The sequence below is a fragment of the Chiloscyllium plagiosum genome, unplaced genomic scaffold (genome assembly GCF_037043375.1).
Source record: "Chiloscyllium plagiosum isolate Xiang-an unplaced genomic scaffold, Cpla_swu_hap1 HiC_scaffold_37, whole genome shotgun sequence".
In the NCBI taxonomy this organism is placed as follows: domain Eukaryota; kingdom Metazoa; phylum Chordata; class Chondrichthyes; order Orectolobiformes; family Hemiscylliidae; genus Chiloscyllium; species Chiloscyllium plagiosum.
The window spans coordinates 39024542-39052274 of NW_028270175.1; the positions used below are offsets into that span (position 1 = coordinate 39024542).

Below are 27733 nucleotides of genomic sequence, written 5' to 3' on the forward strand. Positions count from 1 at the left end.
ATAGACACAATTACCAAATAACGTAACCTTGAATAGAAATAGCTGACAAAATAAAATTTCTCCAATCTCTACATCAAACTGAAAACTTATGGGAATTAAATGACATTTTGATGACAGTTTTTGAAGTAAGGCTACTAGAATATTAAATTGCCTGCCATAGCTAGAGTCACTGATCCTAGAAAAAAATCAACTACCATTTAAGCAGCAAACACGGACAGCTCACTTAGTTTGAGTATTTGGGGGCACTGCTTCTTTAAACATTAATTATATACTGTAGTGCAATTTTAACGATTAGGTAATTTTATGTTAAATCACATTCCATTGTATACAAGATCTTGCTCTGTCACAATCCTTACAAAGGTGACTGAGTAAGCTCTAGAATGTTCAACAAGTAATTTTCTTTTATGATTTAATATAACTTCATAAAATACTAACTGCTGGATAATTGTGTTTGAAAAGTTACAAAACTCCGATCAATCAGCAAGTTAAATGGGCCATAAGACAGTTGTCACATTCTTAGGAGATCTACAGGCAGCCAGCCAACAGACATTACACAAATTACGGTGAAACAATTGGACTATATAGTGTTTGTAATGCACTCCCTTCCATAATAATGCTCAGAATGGAAGGTGAAGTTAGTTCTCTAGCAGTAATGACTTGGAGCATTTAAGAATTATCCAGTGATTTTCCTCCGAAATGACAGGCATTCCTTAATCTAAATATTTCTATTAATTGTGTTGATATTAACTCTGAAAATGTGTTACTGGAAAAGTACAGCAGGTCAGGCAGCATCCAAGGCCAGACCATCGCCATAGCATAGCAACACGACAGCTGGAGGAAGAGCGCCTCATCTTCCACCTAGGAACCCTCCAACCACAAGGGATGAACTCAGACTTCTCCAGTTTCCTCATTTCCCCTCCCCCCACTTTGTCTCAGTCCCAACGTTCGAACTCAGCACCACCTTCCTAACCTGCAATCTTCTTCCTGACCTCTCCGCCCCTCACCCCCATTCCGGCCTATCACCCTCAGCTTAACCTCCTTCCACCTATCGCAGTTCCAACGCCCCTCCTTCAAGTCCCTCCTCCCTACCTTTTATCTTAGCCTGCTTGGTACACTTTCCTCATTCCTGAAGAAGGGTTCATGCCCAAAACGTCGATTCTCCTGCTCCTTGGATGCTGCCTGACCTGCTGCGCTTTTTCAGCAACACATTTTCAGCTCTGATCTCCAGCATCTGCAGTCCTCACTTTCTCCTTGGATATTAACTCTGCCTCACAGGTATAACTAACTATTACAAAGGACTAAACAGAAACAAATAAGCTGCTGCGTAAACATATAAATATACTGCTGAGAAATATACATGCACGTCACGCATCATAACTAGGTCCTGAGAAGTCTGGCAGACTGAAAGCTTCTTCCAGTTGGAATGTAAATTCAGCTAAAAAAAACTGGAATAATTCACTAAATATCCAACAAAAAAAGAAAAATATAATCACTTGGATTTTTTTTTTAAACAGTGATTGTATGCAACTGAAATGGTCTCCAAAATGAAATGAAGAACTCTTTTCATTCATTTTCCCACCAGGCATGAACACACAAACACCAACATCAAAACTCTGAATCAATACGCACCAAATAACTACTGAACAAACCTTGCTTGAAATCCACACTTGGAGCAACGTGAGCATTTTCTGCAGTTCCGAAAACTGGTCCATGTTCTGCAACCTGACTGGGTAGCTGCTGGGATTTGAGGTACAAGAGGTGAGGATAATGAGGGTGTGGACACAAAAACTAGCACATGGAACACGCAGACAGGAAAACAAACAAAAGTTTACCATGAAATTTCATTGTAGGATAATAAATTCAAGAACAAAAAGAAAATGCAAAACATAAAGAGATGGAGTAAGCAGGATTGAGAAGGAAAAGAAAAGAGGATTACCATTAACAAGGATAGACAACAGACATAACTCTTAATGCGCTCTCACTGTTCCCTCTAAGAGTCTTTTTTGATTTATTATGAACAGCTGCCCAACAAAATAAAGGCCATCACTTTCCCTCCCTTTCATGAAGCTCTTCCAGAAAGTCCAAAGTCATAGCAGAAATAAGGCAAATTGGAAAATAAATTTCTGCAAGATATTTTAAAAAAGACGCCACACCTAACAACTGTTAACTATGTTAATTACAAATAGGTTGGCTGTTAATAAAGTAAATTCCATCAGCCTTGAAGATTTCACTTTAAAATCAACCAGTTCAGTCACATTTATGATGCACCTTTGGAGTAGGTGAGACTTGAACCTGGACCTCTTGTCTCAGGGATGGGACCCCACTACTGCATCACAGGAGCCTGATATATGCTCACTGTAGATGTTTTTTACTCAACCTGTTCAGACGTGTTATGACACACTTCTTTAATCCAGACCTCTGGTCCAGAGGTAGGAACGCTACCAGTGAATGACAAGAGCCACCTCTTTGGTCACTAAACACTCATGCCTGTGTCTCAAAATGCCCACATTTATTGATGTATAGCTGTGAACTGGCTGAAACTGGTTAAACAATCTAATTAATCAACAACTGAAAATACTACAGCTTTATTTAAATGTAGACAAACGAAGAAATGTAAACAAATCAACTATTCAGTTACAATACACTCTTCAGGATATTAAAGTAACACTGGTGTTTACTGCTGACTGCAGACTTTCTCAAATCGGATTTAAAAGTTACTCGGGGACCAGCTCACAGGTCTCCACCAATATAACTACCATTAACTGGCAAACCACCGCAATAGGAAATTGTGGCAGAGAAGAGGCAGAATATGTAAAAATGGGACAATTACTTTCACTGGCCATTTCCCTACAACAAAGACTGAAATAATAAGTTTATGAAACTAAGAACGAACTAGTAAGCTCATCATTTCATGGGACAAAGAATGAAACATCTACACATGGCCAATGCCCTCACTTTCAATTGGAGTGGCTGTACTTAGACACACCCACTTTAGACTTCTCCATCTTTTCTTGCATCAAAGGTGGGTCATAAATTCTTTTATTTGAGACATTTTAAGTATTCTCTATACTCCAAGTATATACTTGGATCTAAAACTAAGTTTTTTTTAAAGCAAATAATGTGAACAGAATCAATTGATAAGAAAGGAAGCACCAACATGTCATGTCGATATGTTCAAAGAACCTTGAGAACAACCTGGTTGTTGCTCCAGGAGCAGAGGACCAAACTCCTAACAAGCAAGTCAAAATTTTAACAGTTTCACATCGCTTGGATGCTCTTCTGAGAAGTAACTCTGGTTCTTTAAGAGTGTTAGATGAAGCATTTGATTCCGTCATGGAAAGACAAAACAAAAGTTGCACCTAGCAAAGAATGCAACTGATGACCATATCGTCTGTGGTCAAAATGTCGCAGCAAAAATGGGCAAACTAATGCAGAGTTTCATGTGAGACAGATAACTAAAAAAAAATTGTAGTAATTGTTGTTTTGGCAGCAACCTAAATACTGAGTACATTGTAAAAACATTTTACATAACTTACTTACAGGTAACAAAAATCAGGACTTGGCATTAAAATCCACCTGCAAAATACTTCATTTTGTTTTGAAGTTTTGTTTATAATCAGAATTTTAACTTAGAGGGAACGTGATACATCATACACATTAGAAGACAGACATGTATTAAAAGTTCAGTACAACATGAAACGCAGACAATACTTTGAACAAGAAGTGCATGCATACATTTCAGAATTCTTCAAAAAATCTCGATAACACACTGTGTGATCATTATAATGTATAACACTCAACTGTGGTAATTCTATTTCATTCAGAACAAAATTAAGTACGAGTTTACATTGTAGACTTTTATCTTTTCCCGCAATTTCTTTTTGCTGCACAAGGGAAATGATGAAACTGATGACCATATGACATGATTACTCGTCACATGGCCACCATGAATCAGATTAACAGTGGAACAGTTAACACTGGATCAAAGTTATGTTTGGCTGCTAAGTTGCACTTGGAAGTGCACCAGAGTTTGCATCAGATCAAAACAGAACAAATATGGTGTATGAAATTTGGCTGAAATGAAGTTCAACATTCATAAGTGAACTGAAATGGATAGTCATCAGGTGCTTTTGAAATCATAACATACAGATCCAATATTACTAGTTCTACTGAATGTAAATCTATGGATAATTTACAAAAATTGCAAAATAAGGGAATACAATTGTTTTATATTCATTTTGATTTTAAAAGAGTTGTAAATAGCACACACCAGAAGCTAGTTAAACAATAATTGCATTTCTTATCATTTCACACTAATCCACTGCAAAATAAAAATATTTAGAATTCTTTCACTAGGTGCGTGCTATGGCAAATCACATCTCCTAATTCTGATCACAAGACAAACTTTTAAAATTGCATCTGCTATAAAAACAAATTGTTTTACGCACACTGATGCTCAGATTTGCATTAAAAGATCTGCAGTGATTTGGGAACTATTTCACACTGGTGTACCAAATTGAATTTACTAATGAATGTAATAAATTGCCTCAAACGTCAGGAAATGCATTTTAAAAATTCACTTGAACAATTACTTCATTAGACAAAATAACCAATGTGGTTAAACAATAAAAGTCTTGCTCATATAATAGTAAATAAGCAGAAATCTTTAGCACTCAATTTTTTCTCTTACCATTTCCAACCCATCCATGCCGACCAGATATCCCAACCCAATCTAGTCCCACCTACCAGCACCCGGCGCATATCCCTCCAAACGCTTCCTATTCATATACCCATTCAAATGCCTTTTAAATGTTGCAATTGTACCAGCCTCCACCACTTCGTCTGGTAGCTCATTCCATACACATACCAGCCTCTGCGTGAAAAAGTTGCTCCTTTTATATCTTTTCCCTTTCCGTGCTGTACCTCTCTATGACTCTGTTGCCAAATGTTTGGTTTTTGCTAAATGCACCCTAATCATCTTTTCTGGTCTGTATATTCTCTTTTTCTCAGCTTAACAATAATAATGTACTATATAATATATATAATAATATAATATATAATCCCTAAATAATGTCTACTGAAAAATAAAAGGTAGAATTTCATTTTTTAAAAAAGATTTCTATCTTGGGGTAGACATTACTAATCACTAATTGACCTTCATAAGATGGTCACCATGGAAACAAACCCTTCAGTCCAAACAATCCATGCCAAACAAAATCCTTAACCCCACCCGCCTGCTCCTGGCCCATATCCCATTTAAACACTTACCCAAATGTTTTTTAAACGTAATTGTGCCCACATCTACCACTTTCTCAGGAAGTTCATTCCACATGTGAACCACCCTCTGTGTAAAAAAAAAATTGCCCCTCGTCTTTTTTAAATCTCTCTCATCTCACCTTAAAATTGTGCCCTCTGATTTTGAAATACACCATCCAAGGGAAAGATACCAATACCAACCTTATCTATTCTCTCCATAATTTTATGAACTGAGTGGGTTGCTTGGCCGATTCAGAGTGCAGGTAGCAGTCAATCAGACTGCTATGGTTTTGGAGTCAACTATAGTTCAGACTCCGTCAAACCATCATGCTTTCTTCACTAACAGACTAACTAATTAACTAGATGGACTTTTAAGACAATCTAATAGTCTTGTGGTCTATGTTACTAAGATTAGCTTTTTATTTTAGATTTATTTAATCAACCAATTTTAAAAGGCTCTGCTGTTACAGTGGAATTTGAACTGATGCCCCTTCCGGATCATTGATTTACGCCTCTGGGATGACTACCCCATTGCATAACCATGATACTATCACTCTTAGTTAACAGGCAATGCACATAATTGCTGAAAATTATGCTCCCATGACTGGTGCTAGATAATGTGCAGGAAATTTTGCCACATAACTTTTTGGACCAAAGATTTGGCAACATTGTTTCTCCTGTCAGCAAGATCAACTGGCACCTCAGCAGCTCCTGTCTGCAGCTGTTAGTTTGATCTCAAATCTCCAGAAACCAGGAAAATGATAAAAGGCTGCATTTGTTCACCTTCAGTAAATCTGTCAGTACCAGACCTGAACAGTGAGGAAGAGCACACATTGGTTTAGATGCTCAGCAGTAATGTGGTGGTTGGTATTTTGGCTGACTGTCTTGGGGGTTTAGTGATTATGCAGGAGATGAGATTTAACTTGGAGTGACTGCTGTGCAGCAACAACTGCTTTGGAAACAAAAGCACTGGGGCAGGGCTGGCAGGTAGAACTGCAGCATTGCTGATAGAGACGACACAGTGTAGAGTGCTTCACTGCTGTGTTCACATGTTACCAATCAAAATTTGACAAATACGCATTAGGAAATATTAAGCAGATGTCCAAAAAAGGATCATTTTAAGCAATGCTTAACTGGGATCCATTGTGAGCACAGACAGTATTAGCAAGTGGGACTGAGTGTGAATTAAGACAAAAACAACAAAGTCTTGGATGATCTCAATTTACGGAGGGTAGAAATTGGGTGGAAATCCAGGAATGCCTTGGAATAGTCAAGTCCAGTGCAATAAAAGTAGAGATGAGGGAGTGGGTCAGGGAAGCAGTTCATTCAAATATCGTTAAACATCAACAGTGCAGCTTGGAGACTCATTTAGCCAAAAAAAGGAGTTATTTCTATTCTGAGGAGTTTAGATTCACACTCTTTAATGGCTCTCACTTAGGTTATCCATTAGGTAAGTTGCAAATGATCACAAGATGAGGTGGGGTGAAAATGAAACTTTAGCACACAATTTCATTCTTCCAGAAAAGTAACCGTTCCACTGTCCCATCACAGCACCTACTTGTTTATTAAACTAAACATGGTGCATGCACGGAATGAACTGCAGAGGAAGTGGTAGAGACTGGTATAAATACAAGATTTAAAAGACATCTAGATGGGTATATGAATAGAAAGAGTTCAGAGGGACATGGGCCAATTGCTGACAAATGGAACTTGTTGGTTTAATTTATTCATTTGTGAGATGTGGATGTTCCTGGCTGGCCAGCATTTATTGCCCATCCCTAGTTGCCCTTGAAAAGATGGCACTGATCTGCCTTCTTGAACTGCTGCAGTCCACCTCTTGTAGGAGTTGACCCACAATGACATTAGGGATGGATTAATCCAGGATATCTGGTCTACATGTACGAGTTGGAACGAAGTCAATGTCTTGACTTTAAAACGTTGATAATACTCACTTTTTCCTGTCAACTTGCCCCAGGTGTTAACCACGTTTTGAAAGAAGCACTTTTAACATATGGCTTAAATTCGCTCTACCAAGCCTTGAGCCAGATGAAATATCATTTGTTTATGTTTACTGTGCCATTAAATATCGTGCATAGCTCGGTAAAGTCCCTACTGATAACTGTAACAAGAACCTAAAATAGAGGAAAAACTAACCATTCTATACAACTGTCAACTTTCAGCTAACAGCTAGTTTGTGCTGAATGCTGTTCACCTAAGTTAAAGAATTAAATATTTTCTAAATACCTGAGGTGGAGTCGGCGTGGAACTTGGTCTCACTACAGGCGGTGTAGGATTTCTGCTTCCACCTCCACCTGACAATATTTCTTCAGTGACGTCCTTGCCTCCCTGATTTGGATCACGGATTCTAATCTGCAGAAAAGAAACCACACAGTACTAAACTGTATAACACTATCATTATTATTAGCAACTTTCTTTTTGATATTTATCTTTTTAAATGACGCTGGGATACTTCTTTGATCCTGTCCACTGATAAATATTAGATACAAAATTTAGTTTTTCCAGCTTTAATGGCAAGCGAGCACACCAAAGAGCTTTGTTATTAAAAATATTTTAAAGTCTTTCTTAAATCAAGTGCAGAACTCCAATTTCTTCTCAGGTTCACAGCATGAGGAATTTGAAATATGCTGTCAGTAGTAGTTTCAACACTATAGTCACAATTGAAACACACTTGGGATACAAATGATAATAAACCACACTATTAAACAATAAGAAACAAACTAACTGATGCAGTTTATGGACCCTACAACAGAGAGACTGGCTTCCTTGAATTTAAGCCAACTAAAATCTAACACAGCATTTATCAAAATCAGGTATTCTGATCACATTAGTAGAGCTAGTTTAGCTCTACTATTCATATAAAATCAGTCACTTTGTTCTGTATAAATGTAGACCTGAAGCAAGTGAAGGTCAAGGTTCCCAACCACCTAGTACATCTTATTTTCAAGAAGATGGCCTTTGTTGTATATTTGTTTATTAAGCTGGGAAGACTTTGAGAGTATGAGGAAAGAGAAAAGAGCAAGAACGAGTACACACAAAAACAAAAATATTTTAAACATGTTGCTCCAAATCAAAAAAAAATGAAGTTTGGCCGACATTCTGACCTGAAGGGGAGATTTTTGCCAGAATTAGTCAAGAGCATTGCATACTTCTACAAGATCAGGCCATAACTTTAGTCCTTGTACATAAGCATGAGTACAGAATGTATTCTACTTATTTGATTTTCAGGAAGAAAATTGGGAATCTAATCTGAGCTTTGGGGTGGCATGGTGGCTCAGTGGTTAGCACTGCTGCCTCACAACACCAGGGTCCCAGGTTCGATTCCAGCCTCGGGCGACTGTGGAGTTTGCACATTCTCCCAATGTCTGCGTGGGTTTCCTCAGGGTGCTCCGGTTTCCTTGCAGGTCAGGCGAATTGGCCATGTCAAATTGCCCATAGTGTTAGGTGCATTAGTCAGAGGGAAATGGGTTTGGGTGGGTTACTCTTCGGAGGGTCAGTGTGGACTGGTTGGGCCGAACGATCTGTTTCCACACTGTAGGGAATCTAATCTAATCTAATCTAATCAAATCAAATCAAATCAAAGTGTTGACATCATCTGGTATTGTTTTGAGAACCAAAATGCAGCTGGCATTGAAGTGAGTGTGAAAAGACACAAAGACTCCTCAATGATAGGAAAGTACAGAAGAACCTCGATTATCTGAATACCGGATTATCTGAAGGAGATCTTGAGGTCCTGATAGAAACATTACTTCAAAGAGCTGTTTCAATACCGATCGCAACTTTTGTTTACGATCATTAAAAACAAACGCGGCTTACTGAAATGCTGCCCAGAACAGTCCCAGGCATCGATTGGAGCCCTAGGCACCATCTCCAATGACTGACCTCCCGCCCTCTTTCTATCTCTCCCCACCCTTTTCTTGGAGTTCTACAAGGGGGCAGATGTCCTACTGCCTCGTCTCCTGAATGGGGAGCAGACTGAGCAAGTGCTCACTGTGACAATCCCATTGAACTCATGGGGGTGGGGGGGTTTCCCAGCAATGCTGCAGGTCCCTTACATACAAGTGTGTATCTACTAAAAAGCAAATCCTGAGACAGAGAGAGGAAGAAAGGCAGACAGAGCAAGGAAGAAGGAAATTTCTGAAAACTCCCGAGTTTCAGAGGAAAGGCATTCAATCAAATAACCAAACAAAATAGTGCCCGCCCATCTCATTCGGATAATCAAGGTTCCTCTGCACAGAGTAGCAGCTTCTGTATCTCCACGCATGTACAATCCATTCATATCGTGTGAAGAAATGATAGCAAGAGTGAACAGTTCAACGTTGGACCAGAATTTACTTCAGACTGACATCAGCAAATTCCACAATCCTTTACTCCAGAAAAACCTTCATTGCCTAAAGGATTTGCTCAATTTGAACACCAATTTCAAATTATTTCAAACATGTTGAGCAAATTTCATAATCATGCTATTCCCCTCTATATCGCCATCATGGGAAGTGAAACTCTGGCACGCTATTGGAACATTAATACAGGTTCATGGCCCCCTCTCTCAGTGATATCTTTTCAACTTTGAAAAACAGGACCAAAACAACTTTGACATAACATTAAACAATTATACAACATTAAATAAACAGGAGGCAGCTAGGATTCACACCTTGATCAAAGTGTAGCTCAGTTTACTCTAGAATTAAGGTCACAAAGCTGTACAATCTGAAGACCTATCTCAATGCAACAATGTGCATATTTGCAGGGTGTCAAATGATCAAGGTGGCAAGAATTTGGTCTATTCCAAAAAACTGCTTCGTTGACGTTTTTAATGTCCAAAGCCTGAGTGGACCCAAACTACTCCCAAAACCAAAAGATTTAAGACAAAGTGTATTTATTGTAATCCTTCTGCATTCCTATTCTATGTGAGAGCTTCTTAAAAAAAATTCTTAGGGTATGGGTGACATTTGGTCAACTTTATCCTGCTATACCTACTAAGAGAAAGTGGTAAACCTTCTTGAATTGTTATTGTTCTTTTAGTTGTGATGCTATTAGAATGGTAATAGGTAAGGAATTCCAGGCAATTAATTTAACAGTAGGAATGGAAGGAGTCCAAGCCAGGAAGTATAGGAGAATTAGAAAATGATTTGTAGGTAATGCTATTCCTATAAACTGGTTCTCCTTTTTGGCAACAAAAGGTCTAAAGAGTGCCAAAACAGGAATTAAGTTAACCTTAGTGATCTATTATGATAATTTCTACTGCAGTCAGAATGTACCAGTATTAAAGATGGTGGATGCCAAGCACATTGGATAGGCCACCAATCAAGAGCACTAGGGGCGGCATGGTAGCTCAGTGGTTAGCACTGCTGCCTCACAGCACCAGGGTCCCAGGTTCAATCCAAGACTCGGGCGATTGTCTGTGTGGAGTTTGCTCCCACAGTCCAAAGATGTGCAAGTCAGGTTACTTGGCCATGCTAAATTGTCCATAGAGTTAGGTGCATTAGTCAGTGGTAAATATGGGGAATGGGTCTGGGTGGGTTACTCTCCAGAGGGTCGGTGTCGACCTGTTGGGCCAAAGGGCCTGTTTCCACACTGTAAGGAATCTAATCTAATCACTAGTGTTGAGCTTCAAGTGCAGTTCCAGCTGCACTCATCTGCTGAAAATTGTATCTTACTCGCCATTGGGCTTATCAATGAAAGACTTAGGTGATCAGGTGGTTAGCCACTTGTCAGAAGAGTTTTGAATCTCTCTTGCGATTGTAGCCATGGACTGACACGAGTGGTCCAATTAAGCTTCTATTCAAAATACAACCCCAAAAATGTTGATGGTGGGACCTGAAAGGTTATGGGAAATGATTCAGTTTTTATTTGTTTGGAACAGCCATGATCCGGCACTACTGTGGCACAAATATCATGCAGTGTGCTGATACAGTCATATTCACAATCAAGAATTACAAATGAAACAATGCTTTCTAATAGTCAGAGGATAGCACCACCTGATGTTCTTCTGAGACGTGACCATCAGTTTTGAAAATAGTCAGGTCGGGTTTGTGGCTCTTAAGACCCATGATAATATTCTAGGGGCGCAATGAATATCCGCTGGCAACTACTTCGACCTTCCTGCCTTGTACGTGTAATTTTTCATTTTGATGCCTGCTGGCCTCATTGCTGGGCCCCACAGAGCTCAAGTGGATGAATGCCACCTTGTTGTTGAGGGCAGCTACACGCATTCTGTCATTAAGTTGAAGCATCGATGCTTGGCCGAAGAACACAAAGAGATCAGGGGTAAGTCTACTGGTGGAACAAGAGCCGCAACATGACCTCCCAACCCCTGTACTCAATACTCTGACCAATAAAAGTAAGCATACCAAACGCCTTCCTCACTATCCTATCTACCTGCGACTCCACTTTCAAGGAGCTATGAACCTGCACTCCAAGGTCTCTTTGTTCAGCAACACTCCCTAGGACCTTACCATTAAGTGTATAAGTCCTGCTAAGATTTGCTTTCCCAAAATTGCATTTTATCAGAATTAAACTCTATCTGCCACTTCTCAGCCCATTGGCCCTTCTGATCAAGATCCTGTCGTAATCTGACATAACCTTCTTCGCTGTCCACGACACCTCCAATTTTGGCGTCATCTGCAAACTTACTAACTGTACCTCTTATGCTCACATCCAAATCATTTTTGTAAATGACAAAAAGTAGAGGACCCAGCACCGATCCTTAAGTCATAGATATTCAGCACAGAAACAGACCCTTTGATCCAATTTGTCCATGCTGACCGGATATCCTTACCTATACTAGTCCCATTTGCCAGCACTTGGCCCGTATCCCTCTAAACTCTTCCTATTCATGTACCCAGTCAGGTGCCTTTTAAATGCTGCAATTTTAATAGCCTCCACCACTTCTACTGGCAGCTCATTCCATACACTCTCAACCTTCCGCGTGAAAAAGTTGCCCTTATGTCTCTTCTATATCTTTCCCTGCTCACCCTAAACCTATGCCCTCTAGTTCTGGACTCCCAAAACCCTGGGAAAATACTTTCTCTATTCATCCTATCCATGCCCCATGATTTTATAAACCTCTATCAGGTCACCCTTCAACCTCTCATGCTCCAGGGAAAACAGCCCCAGCCTATTCAGCCTTTCCCTTTGGCTCAAATCCTCCAACCCTGGCAACATCTTTGGGATTTTTTTCTGAATCCTTTCAAGTTTCACAACATCTTTCTGATAGGAAGGGGACTAGAATTGCATGTAATAATCCAAAAGTGGCCTAACCAAGATCCTGTACAGCTGTGACATGACCTCCCAACCACTATACTCGATAAAGGAAAGCATACTAAACACCTTCTTCACTATCCTATCTATCTGCAACTCTACTTACAAAGAACTATGAACCTGCACTCAAAGGTGTCTTTGTTAGCAACACTTCCTAGGTCCTTACCATTAAATGTATAAGTCCTGCAAAGATTTGCTTTTCTAAAATGCAGCACCTCCCATTAATGCAAATTAAAGTCCTTCTGCAACTCCTCAGCCATTGGCTCATATGATCAAGATCCCATTTTACTCTGAGGTAGCCTTCGTCAATGTCCAGTGCACCTCCAATTTTGGTGTCATCTGCAAACTTACTTGGCTGAAGGTTGTACATAACTTGATCAATATGGGTAGGAAATAGTGAGTTAATTTTTCACATTGTCAAGTTGGTGTCAATATCAGAACTAGACACAGTAATGTCTGGTTCCACAAGTCTTCAGCATTATAATCAAGATACTGTCAGGACTAACAGACTTTTCTTTAAGTTACATGGCTTACTCAGATACATTGTTGTGGAATTACTAAACTAACGATATCCTACTGCTTTCGATGTTTCATATGCAGATAGCACTATGTTGTAACCTCAGACAACACATCTTATTTTTTGGCATGTTTGGTGTTGCTGTTAGTATACTCCTCACCATTCTATAACAACCAGGTTCGGTCCAAAAGCTTGTTGATAATGTGAAGGTGATCTGCTGGAACATGATGCCAAAGTATGGTGATTTACAATTCCGGTACCAATGGACCACTGTCTTCATGAATGCCTATTTTGGGATAGTAATTAAGCGCCACACTAAAAATATGGAGGATTTCATCTCTGTGGAAATATTTCAAGAAAATCAGCTGTATCCAAAATGGAGGCTGAGAGGGTCACTCATCAGAAAGACTACTTGTATTGGTAATCTTGGTGCACAAATAGCAGCTAGCTTCCACCATGTAGAGCAATGCAACATCCTATAGCTCCCTGAAATCACTTAGCTGCAGAGAATGCTCTTCCCCCTTCCTTCACAAATATTGTTATCAATACAAAAATGGTGACCACAGTTTTCAAATGTTCCCAATTTGAGGGCAGATATCAACAAATTCACACAGCCATGATAGCACTTTTCCTACTCTATAAAGGACAGACTTGTTTCTTGGACAAAATGAGAGTTTGAGACAACAGAGTAACTAAATGCTTTCAAATTGATAAGTACAGCCTAGATCAATGGAACTATTAAAATCTTCACATAGAAAAGCAGGCACACAACTAAATAGTAAACGATTTCCCTAAAAATTTGTCAAGATTGCTCCCACTGGCATATTACAAATTAAAGCTCAATTCCACTCATCTATACAAATTTAGGCAATCTATAGCAAACCAAACGGAAACAGCGCACAGATTTGTCATACCGTTTTCTTTTCCCTCTTTGTTGGAGGTGGTGGCGGTTGTGTAGGCACTATCAGAGGTGCAGACGGCGAATACACAGGTTGACTGTAATAGGATGGTGCTGGTAAAAGAAAAGGCACATTAGAATTCATTGTCTTGTTCCTTGATGGAAGGAAACTTGGATTTTCTAAATTTCACCTGCTTTACAGTGACTGAGAGATAGTGAGAACCGCACATCAGAGTGGACACCAAGAGTGGAGATGGAAAAGGCGCAGGTCAAACAGCATCAGAGGAGATGGGGAGTCAACGTTCCAGATTGGAACTTGTTATCAGCTGCACTTTTTCCAGCTCCACTCTTTATCCACCCATGCTTTAGGGACAAAATAAGGTGTATTTTGAATTATAAGCTGTCACTAGCAATTCAATTTTTAGCAACGTCCTCTAGATGCAAGGCTCAGAAGTCAGTTCACATCAAGATGACAACAAAATCAAACATGTTAGATTCCCACTATGCAAATGCAAAAAGGCGCAAAAACCGAATGCCATGTATTGTAATCAGGACCCAGGGCTTAGTAATTACATAGGAATAGAAACTATCCCAGTCACAGAATGAAAAGTTGGCTGTAGCTAGTGCCCTATAGTACTACTTCCATTCTTTCTTTGATATACTTTTTCATGGATTACAATTGTTACATCTTTTCTTCAAATACAAAATTAAAACCTTCTGGTTGTGTCAGTGTAGCATATATGTCAGTTGCATTAGCACTAAATCTGGAGTGGTTTCATAGTTAGGGACACAATGCAGGTAAAATTACAGCAATAAAATCTGAACTGATGAATGCAAAGCTAATTTAGTTTGGTCTGTGTCTTGCCAGTGTAGATTAAAAGTTGTACTGTTGCAAAAGTCTTTGTTAATTAAAACCGTGGACCCCACTTGTAGGATTAAGAGAGTTTGGGCTAGCTGGTTGCCGACAGCATTGACTATCACTGAACAGGTAGTTGGAGCAGGTAGGCAGGACTGCTCTCGCAGTCTTTGGGTCAGCCCTGCTCTCCCTTCACAGGGTCTCAAAAGTTCACAGTTCAAATGCCACTGTCCTACCTTATATGCATTTTCAAAAATAATTTTAAAAAATAATGAATGAATAACCCACTTAGGAAGGAATCATCAAATCTCTACAATGCGAACAGAGGCCATTCAGCCCATCGAGTCTGCACCAATCCTCTGAAAAGTAACACACCCAGACTTAGACCCCTATCCTATCACCCTGCATTCTCAATAGCTAATCCACATAGCCTGCACATTTTTGGTCTGTGGAAGCAAACCAGAGTACCCGGAGGGGGAAACACGCGGACACAAGAAGAATCTGCAAACACCACACAGACAGTTGCCCAAGGCTGGAATTGAACCTGGATCCCTGGCACTGAGAAGCAGCAGTGATAATCACTGCGCCATCGTGCCACCCTATCCTGGAATGTACATTCTTTTGTCACATTATTTTGTGCAGTCCATCACAGAAATCAATCTTGGATTGCAGGAGAATTCAAAAGGCCTTGAATGTAATTCATAAAACATAACCTAAGACTATTTAAAAAAACTCATTTTTGGGACAAAGAGCCAGCAGTGCGAACAAAGCATTTACATCTCCGGATCAGTCAGGGCAACACCACAAAATGGGGCAAAACATCCAGGAAGGCAGAACAAAAAACACAGGATAAGCTTGCCCCAACAGCAGAACAGGTTTAGGGGAAAGAAAGTTGATATCAAGGATCATAGGTAATTAAGAAATCCATATCTGTGTCACTCATTCTTCTAAACATTTATTTTCTACTTGCTGGATTCACCATAAATGAAGTAAAACATTCTTTAATTGTCACTCAATCATATTCCCCCACCCCCCAAAAAAATCCCACACAATGGCATTACAGCGCAAGTGTTTAAGACCAATCACCATGACAGCTGCAACTCATTGTTTTCCCTCTCAGCGAAGCACTTATAATGTATTTACTCACTTGTCACACTAATAATTTCCTCTCTCTTCAAGTGTCATCTTCCCTCATCAATTGCCCCCCTTAAACTAGGAGAGATCAGTTACACAGTAGTCTTGCTAGAGTTGATGTGCAGCATGCCCCAAAATTATAAATAAAGGAGATCTGATGCTTCTATATTCCTCTGATCTAATGGAAATGGAAAAACCTCCTCTCCCAATCAGCAGGTTCCCAACAGTCTGCTTTCCAAGTCAAAGTCCTCACTATTAAAGGCATCACTGATCTTCCATGATCGTTCACTACTTACCAAAGTTTGTTTATTTCTTAAGGTGCATGTCCTAACCACCACTATATCGGAGTGTTATATTTCCAAATTCAGAAGAATGCAAGGGTACGTGAAACCAAGAACTGCCTTCTCTGCAATTTGTAAGAAACTCAACCAGTGATTGATGTATCAATAGGAATTGCACATAAACACAAAGTTTTTATGTGTGTTTGCACAGAACTGATCACCTTCACACAATGATGCAATTTAGAGGATTTTTTAAACCCTGGCACCTAGCCATATCAGCTACTTTGCAAATCTGACTTGAACTTTCCTGACATGACCAGCTAAAGCACAGCAATAAATTCTCTGATAAAAACCAATCCAAGATGCTGTGCTAGAAACACAGTTTTAAATAGCATCCACTACCATAGTACTTTTGACCTGCTCCACTCATTGCACAAAGCCAACAATGTACAACCTTTGTTCTGCTTTCACAGTTCAGTAATATTCAAAAGTAGTTTTGTTTTATCCAAAAAGGTTCAGCAAATAAACATAAAACATCATGTGGCTTACAGTCAAATACAACAAATTTTTATTTCAGTCTTGGCTAAGCGAGCCAATTGCAATGAGGGCAGATCAGGGCATTTGGCCTTTTTGCCCCAAAGTTGTAGTAACAAAGGCACAGTGGGGTAGCAGAGAAAAAAAATGATCCCGCTAAATCGCACCAACCAGTCTCACAGTAGAACAGCTACACGTGTTTGGTACAACAGAGTTGCCAGTGTTAACAAAATTATACCTCTATCTACAATTCTTCAGCACCAAGATGAAAGGTAAACATTTTGGTGAGGGAGAGTTGGGGAACTCGATTGCAATTACAGATTTCAAATTAGTTCACACTTTGCTCACAGGAACAGCCACTTTACATTTAAAGAGAAATGTAACGTAACTGATATATCAAGGTAATGTTCACAAACAACTGCCCAAGACATCTGCAACTTCTGCTCACCTTCAGGAAAGAAAACTGTTTTAGTGTTAATTCTCAGCAGGAAATTTTATAACTGGCATCAGCTACAGGACTTCAGCAATGACTCAATAGAAATTCTGAAAATCAGTATCTTTTCTAGAATTAGAAAAGTAACTGCAATATGCCTTGCAAGATGCATTCAGTCCTGACCATAACATGAAGTAGAAGCTCGCCATTCAACCCATAGAGTCTGCTGTACCAGTCGATGAGATCATGGCTAATCTGATCATCCTTAACTCCACTTTCCTATTTTTTCCCGGTAACCCTTGATTCCCTTACTGAGTAAAAATCTTACTACAGTTTTGAACGTACATATCAGTCCAGCCTCTACAACCCTATGTAGTAAAGAATTACACAAATTCACTATGACCGAGAAAAGAAATTCCTCATCTTAAAACTAAACTCTTAAGAGGCTGACCACTTATTCTGAGATTATGACCTCTGGTGCTACATGTACCACCAACAAGGGGACATAAGATTCTTTGGGTGACTTGGTAGGTTAGATGTGAAAAAGTTATGTTTCAATAAGGATACTGCTCATTCTTTTAAAATATGGTAAGAACAGGCTGGCTTAAAAACCTTCCTCATAGGACAGTCCCACCACGACTATGGGCGGAGAGCGAGGTGGAGTGCCATGGGAAAGAGAGAGGGGGAATCGCAGGGGTGCTGGCAAAGCAAGGCAGAGGGGAACAGGAGAGTGAGCTGGGAGGGGAGACAAGGTGAGAGAAAGACTGTGAGATAGAAGGGAGAGGTGACAGGGAGAGTGAGGTTGGAGTGGAGGGGAAAGGAAAGGGGACAGGTCGACAGAGAAGGGGAGGGGCTGGAAGAATACGCATCTTCCAACTTGCCCTTGTGGTAAACAGTGCAAGTACTCCCTACCTATCTTTTTCACTTAGCAATCTTGAGAAGGTAAAAGGGTTTGGTGCCTGAACTGTATACCGTAACTAATTCAGTCCATTCAAACTTTTAACTTTGTATGCATTCAATCAAAATATTTTATCTAGATCTCTGAGCATCAAGGTGTTGTACAGCCAGTGCTGCAATCATTTTAACTTCACACAACACAAAAAATCTAATTTTAATCAAATACCAAGGAATACAGCATCTCAAATCTGTAACTTCAACCTATTACATTCCAGAGCCACTATTGTACCATGACTGATTTTGCTTTTCCCATCATGAAAGCTGACATTTACACGCCAAGCAAAATCTATTCAGTGCCAACACAGATGCCAAGACAGTTCTCATACATCTGCATTGTACACCGAAAAGTAAAAGTACATTCTGGCCTGGTTTAGTTGACAGCACTGCCACCTGCGGTTCTTAATGCCGTTGGTTTATACTCCATTTCAAGAGCTTCAGCTCACATTTTAGCATTGAGGGAGTGCTGCTTACTCGAAGCTAATGTCTTTTGAATGAAACTTTGAATTCATTACACAGAATAGTATATAATAATTGGGTAACAGTACTAGTTATCTGGAGATTTTTGGAAATTTTTTTTTATATAAAGTTTGTGACAGTTTAAGTGATCGTGGCGGTATTGGACAATTAGATTTTTTGTGTTGTGTGAAGTTAAAATGATTGCAGCACTGGCTGTACAACACCTTGATGCTCAGAGATCTAGATAAAATATTTTGATTGAATGCATACATGCAAATCCAGACTGTTCACTTATGACCTTTAGAGAAATAAATAAAAGTAGTCGTCTCACTTCCCAGCACAATGATATATAGACTAGCAAAGGAACTTCACCGTAAACTGAAATACCTAGTAAAAGACTCATGCCACTCCATCCACTCCACCCAAGAATTCCAGAACCTCAAAGACATCAAAATAAAAGAGGATAACGTCATGGTCTCGTCATGGTCTCCTTCGACCTAACAGCCCTATTCACATCCATTGACATCAGCCTGACCAAAGAAACACTGACCTCACTACTAGACGAACCAAGGACACAAACACCAGACAACATCAACTCCATCAGCAAGGACACCACCCTCAAGCTAGTAGACCTGTGCCTCACTACCCGCTTCACCTTCAATGACAAGACCTATAAACAAATCGACGGGACACTCATGGGATCACCAATATCAGAATTCTTAGCAGAAGCAGTGATGCAGAGACTAGAATGAACAGCCCTCCCCACGATCCAATCCAAGCTTTGGGTTTGCCACGTGGATGACACTTTTGTCATCACAGAAGTGAACAAATTAGAGGAAACCTACAATATTATTAACAACATCCTTATTGGCCTAAATTTCACCAAAGAGAAAGGGAACAATAACAGACTCCCCTTCCTAGACATCACAGTGGAACGAACAATCAATGGAGAACTGCAGGTCAGCGTCTCCAGGAAAGCAACACACACAGACCAGATACTCAACTACAGGAACAATCATCCCAGCACCCACAACCGGAGCTGTGTCAGGAAATTATTCAAACAGGCCACAGTACATTGCAGAACCCCATAAGTACAAGCAGAAGGGAAATACCTATACAGCGTATTCGAGAACAATGGCTACCTGATAACAGTTCGCCAATTCTTAAACAACACATCCAACCACGAAGACACAACATGCCCAGAGACTCTAGGCACATTACCATATATCAGACATCTCGGAGATGACTACTAGACTACTCCAACCCCTTGGCATCATGGTAGCCCACAAACCTACCAACACAGAACTACTGATGAATCTAAAGAACTCTGTAACAACAACCAACAACATGAATGTCAGATACAAAATACCCTGCAAGGACTGCAACAAACACTACATCATGCTGACAGGCAGAAACTAGCCACCAGGATATACGAGCACTGACTAGCCACCAAAAGGTGTAATCGGCTATCACTAGTATTTTTACACACAGACGGAGGAGGACACCACTTCGACTGGGACAATACATCCATCCTAGGAGCTAAACTGAGACACACAAGGGAATTCCTGGAGGCTTGGCAATCAAGCCGGAACGCCATCAATAAATACATCAATTTGGACCCCATTTACCAACATCTGAGAAAAACCAGAAATTATATCACCCACCTTAACAGACCAAGAAACAAATAGAAAGCAGGACAGAACACCAGCGTTTCAATGGAGGCTCACTGTTGATGTTACGTAGCCTGATTACGAAATGTCTGAGAACAAACCTACCAGCTCAGCAAGGAAATTTACAACCAGAGAAATAACCATGATGTCTTTATCCAATCTAGCTATATGTAACTCTATGCTTTTGATGGGGCTGATTAAGTCTCTTTGTTGTGTCAAATCACTAAAAGCCAAGTAAAATAAAACAGAAAGGATCAGTCAGCTGTACAAAGGCATCCTATCAGAATTTAAAATTCAGCCCTCTGATTCAGCACCACTCTATTGCACCAGAGATTTACAACCCAAACTTCAACTTGAATTCAATTTGAACCTAATGCCCCTGAGTCAGACTAAAATAGGAAGGATTGAACTATACAAAAAACAATTAAATGTCAAACTGAAGTGAGAACAAAAGAAAGTTGAAAGAGGAAGGTAACAGAAAGGAGGAATGGAAAAGGAGACACACTCAGGTATGCACAAGATATCTACAGCAAATTATTGTGTAATGAATTGAAGCACCAAGATGAGCAGGTTAACAGAAAATACTTCAGATCTCTGCCTTTAGATACCTCAAAATCCTGTGACACTTCCATTAGCCCTGAAAATAAAGCTACATAAACATTCTTCAGTAAACTCTCTTACCAGAAGTTTAGTGCTTAAAAAAGTTAAAAACTGAATGCATTAAACTACATAAAATAACTTCCACAGTGCACTTCATTGCATTTTCTGGCACAAGACTCCACTTGAGAGAAAGTGAACTAATACCAATATTAAAGAACAGTAACACACATGAGGAAAAAACAGAGTTTGGAAAGGCGCTATAAATTATGTGAAAATGTCTGCATCAATACAACAATGCAAACTCTTCAGATGCAAGTTATCGTGGAGTTACAAAAACTTGCAGTGAAGTATCCTAATATGTCATAAGTCAAAAGTTAAAACACACTTTCACCTCCACAAGTCACCAAATTTCAAATCCTCTTAACCAGTGTGCATATGCCAAGCTTATACCCAAAGTTTGTTGGGCCTATTCCCTTTCAATTCTTAGAGGCAGAGTGCTAGAAGCAGGTCATATGTTTATTACTTTCACCTGCAATTATAGGTTTTGATGCAGAGAATTGAAAAATGACTTGAATATCAATTAAAAAAAGGGATGAATCCCTACAAACCTTTTCCTCAAAAGTTTGCTTAAAATATACATGCCTATCAGAAATAAATATACAAAAACAGTGACTGTTTTTTAAAACTCACCACACAGTGGCTGAACTCCTGACTGGGGCCACCCTCTGCGCCTTGTTTCTGAGGCTAGGCATGAAACAGAACATAAATTTGTTTAGCCTCGGATCCCAATACTCCCTGTTGCTCATTGCTTAGCCAAGGCTAAGCAAAGAAAGATCACATTTCAGCACCTGGCCTTGGAAATGTGGCAAGAGTGGCAGTGATGATTCCAGCAACTATTGGGTGAATTGTTTTGTAATGTAACATTTTATTTAAAAATAATCATTGTTTATATTTCAGGTAAGCCCTTAAAATTCGAAATAATTATCTCCTTGCTGTTGTCTCATTGAGGCTTCATAATGGCATATCTAGGATTCACCTATCTGCCTGCAGTTTAAGATACAGTGAAACTAGGCCAAGAAGGCAGGAGCCAGTGGGGTTAGAAGGGGCAGAATAGGGGGAGAAGAGAGAGAGATAAATTGCAAAGCAGCTTTAAGAACAATAAGATAATTTTTTTCTCAACGAAGCCACCAGTCTGACTTGTATATTAACTTCTCTTGTGATCATGGCTAATGTTATTGGAGCCTTTTTAATTTCACAAGTTTTGCCCATTTTACAATACACCATTCTTATCATACTACCTTGGACCCAGATTAGCAGAAATGCACAATTAAACTCGTGCAACCTTTGGAAGCTGCACAGAAATGATGACACAGTCGGAAGGAATCTATAACTTTCTTGAGCTGCTAACTAGATTTCTCAATACTCAGTACAGCTGCGTCACTTTGACACAACATTTTATTCAAAATGTTTAACGGAACCCCAAAAACCCTACCTTCAAAAATATATTTCAATCTTTGGAGGTTGCCTGCCATTTCCAAAAATGGGAGATTACCTAAATTAGTTCTAAATTCAAAAAATAGTTTAGCAAAATATAGATAACCCCCATTAAATGAGGAATGTGGAAGAAGAGTATGACTGGGTAGGCAGAAACCAAGTTTAATTAAAACTATTTTTACATCTATTACTCTGCTCCAAATATTAAACAAGTTTTATTAATAACATTTGTTTCTTTTCATCCTCCTGTATTACAACACAAGGTGAATCAATTTGCCACTGGAGACTTTAAAAATGGTCAGGACCTGCTATTAGTTTAAGGATTACTAGATCTTGGAATAACATTCAATCCATATACTACTGAACATGTGACTATGGATCCAAATGTTCAGAGTTTAGATTAGATTAGATTACAGTATGGAAACAGGCCCTTCGGCCCAACAAGTCCACACCGACCCGCCGAAGTGAAACCCACCCATGCCCCTACATTTACCCCTTACCTAACACTACGGTGTAATTTAGTATGGCCAATTCACCTGACCCTGCACATCTTTGGACTGTGGGAGGAAACCGGAGCACCCGGAGGAAACCCACGCAGACACGGGGAGAACGGGCAAACTCCACACAGTCAGTCGCCTGAGGCGGGAATTGAACCCGGGTCTCTGGCGCTGTGAGGCAGCAGTGCTAACCACTGTGCCACCGTGCCGCCCACCCATCAGTTTCAGATTATTCATTTCAACTTCAAAACAGAGAGAAAACCCACTGGCTATGGTTTACAACTGAACAAAAGCCAAAAAGGTATAGCTTGTACATTTCAGTTTACAAATATGAGGATATTTATAAATCAACAAAAATTTGGACTAGTTATTGTGGTTCTGGTGAATTATGCATAATACATAAACATTTATTTCTTGAGAAAGTGTGTATGTGAATACTAATTTGATTCTGGACTTCAGCTTCCAAGCAGGTCAAAGCTTTTGCCTGTCTCTTGAACTGCTCTGATATTATTACTGTGAAAGTCTCAAGGGAATTGATTATCCGGTATGGATGTATTTGACCTTATTCTAAGTAATCATCTCAATAGCTTTGCAATGATTAGGTCACAAGCAAACTTACAGTGTGGACATTACACAATGGTTGCACTGGGCAGAGGTGTAAGCACAGCAGCTGATGCTTGCGAAAACACCCAACTCTGAATAAAATAAGCCAGCAAAGTTCATAATATTGAGTATTAGGAGAAAATCTAAACATCTTGAAATGATTCAAGACTGCATTTATGTGAAGGAGAACATTTGCTATGATGATTTGATTGCCTCACTATCACTCACAAGTATCCATTACTCTCCATTATGCTCACTGTTGGAGAATAATGAGCTGTTAGAGAACCATATCAAACTCCGTAGTTTACTGAAAATGAAATAATCAAACAGCAGGCCATGTAACCCACAAGCAGCAAATGCAGTCGAAGTAATTTTGTCTTGTTGTATATCACTTTGCATCTTTGTGTAATTAGAATATTTAACAACAATATAGATGTTTTATCATGCTTACTGAATAATGACAAATAAAAGTGTGTAGCCGATAAAACATTCTGCAGTAACTGAATGAATTATTTTCAGTTGGCTGTGGAGTGTACAATTACAAATCTTGTGTACAAATGATATCTTTACAGTAGGTTTTGATCAAGTGTCATTAAGTGTGGGAACACTACTTGTGAAAGTCTGCAAGGTAGTGTAAATTGCACATAGCATTATTTTGAGGACTAAAATGTAACTATAAAAAGTTATCTGGAAGGTAAATGCTCCTACTAAAACAGAGGAAAAATAGTACTTGAGAGAATATAGTTTTATGATGCATTAGTTTACTGTTTGTGCAATCCTCTTGTTCCTCTCGCCAGTGTCATTAGTAACAGACACTTAGACAACAGTAATTCACTACTGTGGTATCAGTCAGTTCCTGCTACTGTGATATTAAAGAGTTAACTTGCTTTGCTGACCTGCAAGAAATTGGATGTCCTGAGGCTTGGGTGGGATGCCTCTGACTTGCAGATAGATTGTAAAAAATTTACATTACCATCTCCTTTTATTCAGAGCCATTTCCTTGCCATTCAAAAGCCTATTTACATTTTCATTCCCTATCCAGAAATCAATAAGAACATTAGTTAGAATTTGACTACCTCTGTAGTTAAAAAAATGCATTTCACACCAGATCTAGCCATTAAGGGATGATATGCATTACACTGTTTCTGGAAGTGATTTGATTATTGCATTGCGTCTTGAGTGGCATGTGACCATGAGGGAGTGATGGGGGTTGTCTTGTGGCATTACTAACTGTGATGTAAAGAAAGAACTGTTTCCTTTGTTCAGAAAGCTTCCCTGGATACGCTTTCAGTGTTCAGGGTTTTTCTAAAACATGCATTTTATTGTGCTTAATAGATTTTGCTTGTTCACAGAAGTTGTCATGTTGCAGTTGCATGAAGTGTGTAAGAATCCCAGGAATAAATAACCTAACAGTACAGGCTCTTAACTTTGGCAAATCATGAAACAAAATTCAACATATCTAGTATTTTGTGGGCTGGCAACAAAAAATGAAATCCATAAAAGTTGCTGACACTCTAAATATCTAACTGGTCCATTGTTGTACCCGGGTTACGAGACAAGTGAATTCAGTTTTAAGCATTTAAATCCTTCTTGGAATGCAGAAGTAACTCAATTTAATGGCAATAAATGCAGCCTCAAAAGTAATACCCAAGCAGCTGGAGAAATAAAAACCTAATTTTGGAAGGGTAAAATCTACAGTCTACATCAAGGAAGGAAGGTAAGTCTATTTGAATCTTACAAAGGACGATAATCAATCTTGATCTTTCATATTTTCAACACAAAGTTTGGAATGCAGTTTCAAAGCAAGCATTTTTGAGGTACATTTATCATTCTTTATTCAGCTTAGTCCATATCACATTAGAAAGGTTTAATCAATAACAGGGATACATAAAAATGCAAACACATTTAAAAGCAGTCAACTGATTGAGCCATAAATGAAACCAAAACATTCATCGAAAGATAAAAACAAGCACTATAAAAGACTTAACACTTACCATAAGTAGTGAAGTCACCAGGACCTGGTCCTGAATAGAATGGACCAGGTGGTGGCTGGACTGAATACTGCTGGGGGGGACCCATGTATGGAGTTGCACTAGGGCGGAACTATTATCGAAACAGAAGGAAAACCTGTTTCAGTGCAATCATTCTTTCATAATAGTGTAGCTGTGAAAAAATGCTTTAACACACTTCTTGACAAATGATGTAATGTTCCTTTAAACAACTGCAGACCTATTGATATGCACAATATAAGACCTTGAGCTAAAGGAATACTTTGTAAACAATTGTTTGACAAGTACAAATTTGAATCTTGCCAAAGAGACACATGGCCAAAGTCTTTTCATCATGCACTCATCAGAACAATTATACAAATCCAAATTACCAATGATTAAATTCATATTGCAAGAGGAAAGGAGCTGATTGACTGGCAAGTTGATGCTGAATGAGAAAGTTCTTGCCATGGAGAAAGCAAAGAGTTGTTTAGGATTAGACTCAAATGAACCTAGAAGACCCAAAGGCATGAATATATCCTTTTTGTAAGGTATCTACACATCAACGTATGCCATTTCTAAGCTTAGGTGAACATTACAAATGCAACTGATTATTTAAATTATTTGTTACTGTAGCAATTGGCATACTCAGGATCACTCAGCAATTGTTGTCCAATTGCAGAATCATATCTAACCTAAGACATTTTGAGCCTTAAATTCTGACTCCTTGCTTACTTCAAATACATACATTATACTTGTGTGAATCTGTATTCACTTTTTAGGACTTAATACACTCCACTCAAATTTACTTGCTGCCTCACAGCGCCAGAGACCCGGGTTCAATTCCCACCTCAGGCAACTGACTGTGTGCAGTTTGCACATTCTCCAGTGTCTGCGTAGGTTTCCTCTGGGTGCTCCAGTTTCCTCTCTCAGTCCAAAAAAGGGCAGGTTAAGTGAATTGGCCATGCTAAATTACCCGTAGTGTTAGGTGAAGAGGTAAATGTAGGGGAATGGGTCTGGGTGGGTTGTGCTTCGGCGGGTCGGTGTGGACTTGTTGGGCCGAAGGGCATGTTTCCACACTAAGTAATCTAGTCTAATCTGTAAAACTTGCTCCCTTTTCTCAACTGTCAACATGGCTTTGTGCGTGGGAAATCATGTTTCACAAACTTGAGCTTTTTGAAGAGGTAACAGAGGATTGATGAGGGCACAGAGTGGACATGATCTATCTGGACTTCAGCAAGATGTTCCGACAAGAGTACTCATGATAGACTGGTTAGCAAGGTTAGATCATATGGTCTACAGGGAGAACTAGCCATTTGGATACAGAACTAGCTCAAAGGTGGAAGACAGAGGGTGGTGATGGAGGGCTGCTTTTCAGACTGGAGGACTGTGACCAGCGGTGTGCCACAAGGATCGGTGCTGGGTCCTCTACTTTTGGTCATTTATATACATGATTTGGATGTGAATATTGGAGATATGGTTAGTAAGTTTGCAGATGAAGCCAAAATTGGAAGTGTAGTGGACAGTGAAGAAGATTATCTCAGAGTACTACAGAATCTTGATCAGATGGGCCAGTTGGCCAAGGAATGATAGATAGGAGTTTAATTTAGATAAATGAGAGGTGCTGCATTTTGGAATGGCAAATCAGGACAGGATTTATACACTCAACGGTAAGGTCCTGGGGAGTGTTGCTGAACAAAGAGACCTTGAGTGCAGGTTTATAGTTCCTTGAAAGTGGAGTCGCAGGGAGATAGGATTGTGGCAGCTGCATTTGGTATGCATGCCTTTATTGGTCAGTACATTGAGTATAGGAGTTGGGAGATTGTATTGTGGCTGTACAGGATATTGGTTGGGCTGCTTTTGGAATATTGCGTTCAATTTTGATCTCCCTACTATAGGAAGAATATTGTGAAACTTGAAAGGGTTCAGAAAAACATTTACAAGGATGTTGCTAGGGTTGGAGGGTTTGAGCTATAGGGAGAGGCTGCAGCTTTGTCCCCTGGAGTATCAGAGGCTGAGGTATGACTTTAGATGGGTATATAAAATCATCATGAGGGGCATGGATAGGGTAAATAGATAAGGTCTTTTCCCAAGAGTGGGGGAGTCCAATACTAGAGGACATAGGTTTAAGGTGAGGGGGAATGATTTAAAAGGGACGTAAGGGGCAACCTTTTCACACAGAGGGTGGTGCATATATGGAATGAACTGCCAGAGGAAGTGGTAGAGGCTGGTACAGTTACAATATTTGAAAGGCATCTGGAGGGGTATATGAATAGGAAGG

At 39.5% G+C, this 27733-nt stretch overlaps 1 protein-coding gene across 28 annotated transcripts in view; it reads right to left on the minus strand.

Annotated features, from left to right (window-relative positions):
- The window catches only part of LOC122540194 (eukaryotic translation initiation factor 4 gamma 3-like), a 353622-nt gene that overhangs the window by 115224 nt on the left and 210665 nt on the right, over positions 1 to 27733 (minus strand). For 25 of the 28 annotated variants that reach the window (XM_087980602.1, XM_087980614.1, XM_087980611.1 and 22 more), the window contains 5 exons: positions 25459 to 25567; positions 21561 to 21614; positions 13966 to 14063; positions 7501 to 7626; positions 1650 to 1737 (listed from right to left, as the gene is read on the minus strand). In XM_087980602.1, the coding sequence (XP_087836728.1) occupies positions 1650 to 1737; positions 7501 to 7626; positions 13966 to 14063; positions 21561 to 21614; positions 25459 to 25567 (475 nt within the window). The remainder of the gene's footprint in view (positions 1 to 1649; positions 1738 to 7500; positions 7627 to 13965; positions 14064 to 21560; positions 21615 to 25458; positions 25568 to 27733) is intronic. The other 3 variants (XM_087980605.1, XM_087980600.1, XM_087980607.1) reach the window with 2 other exon arrangements.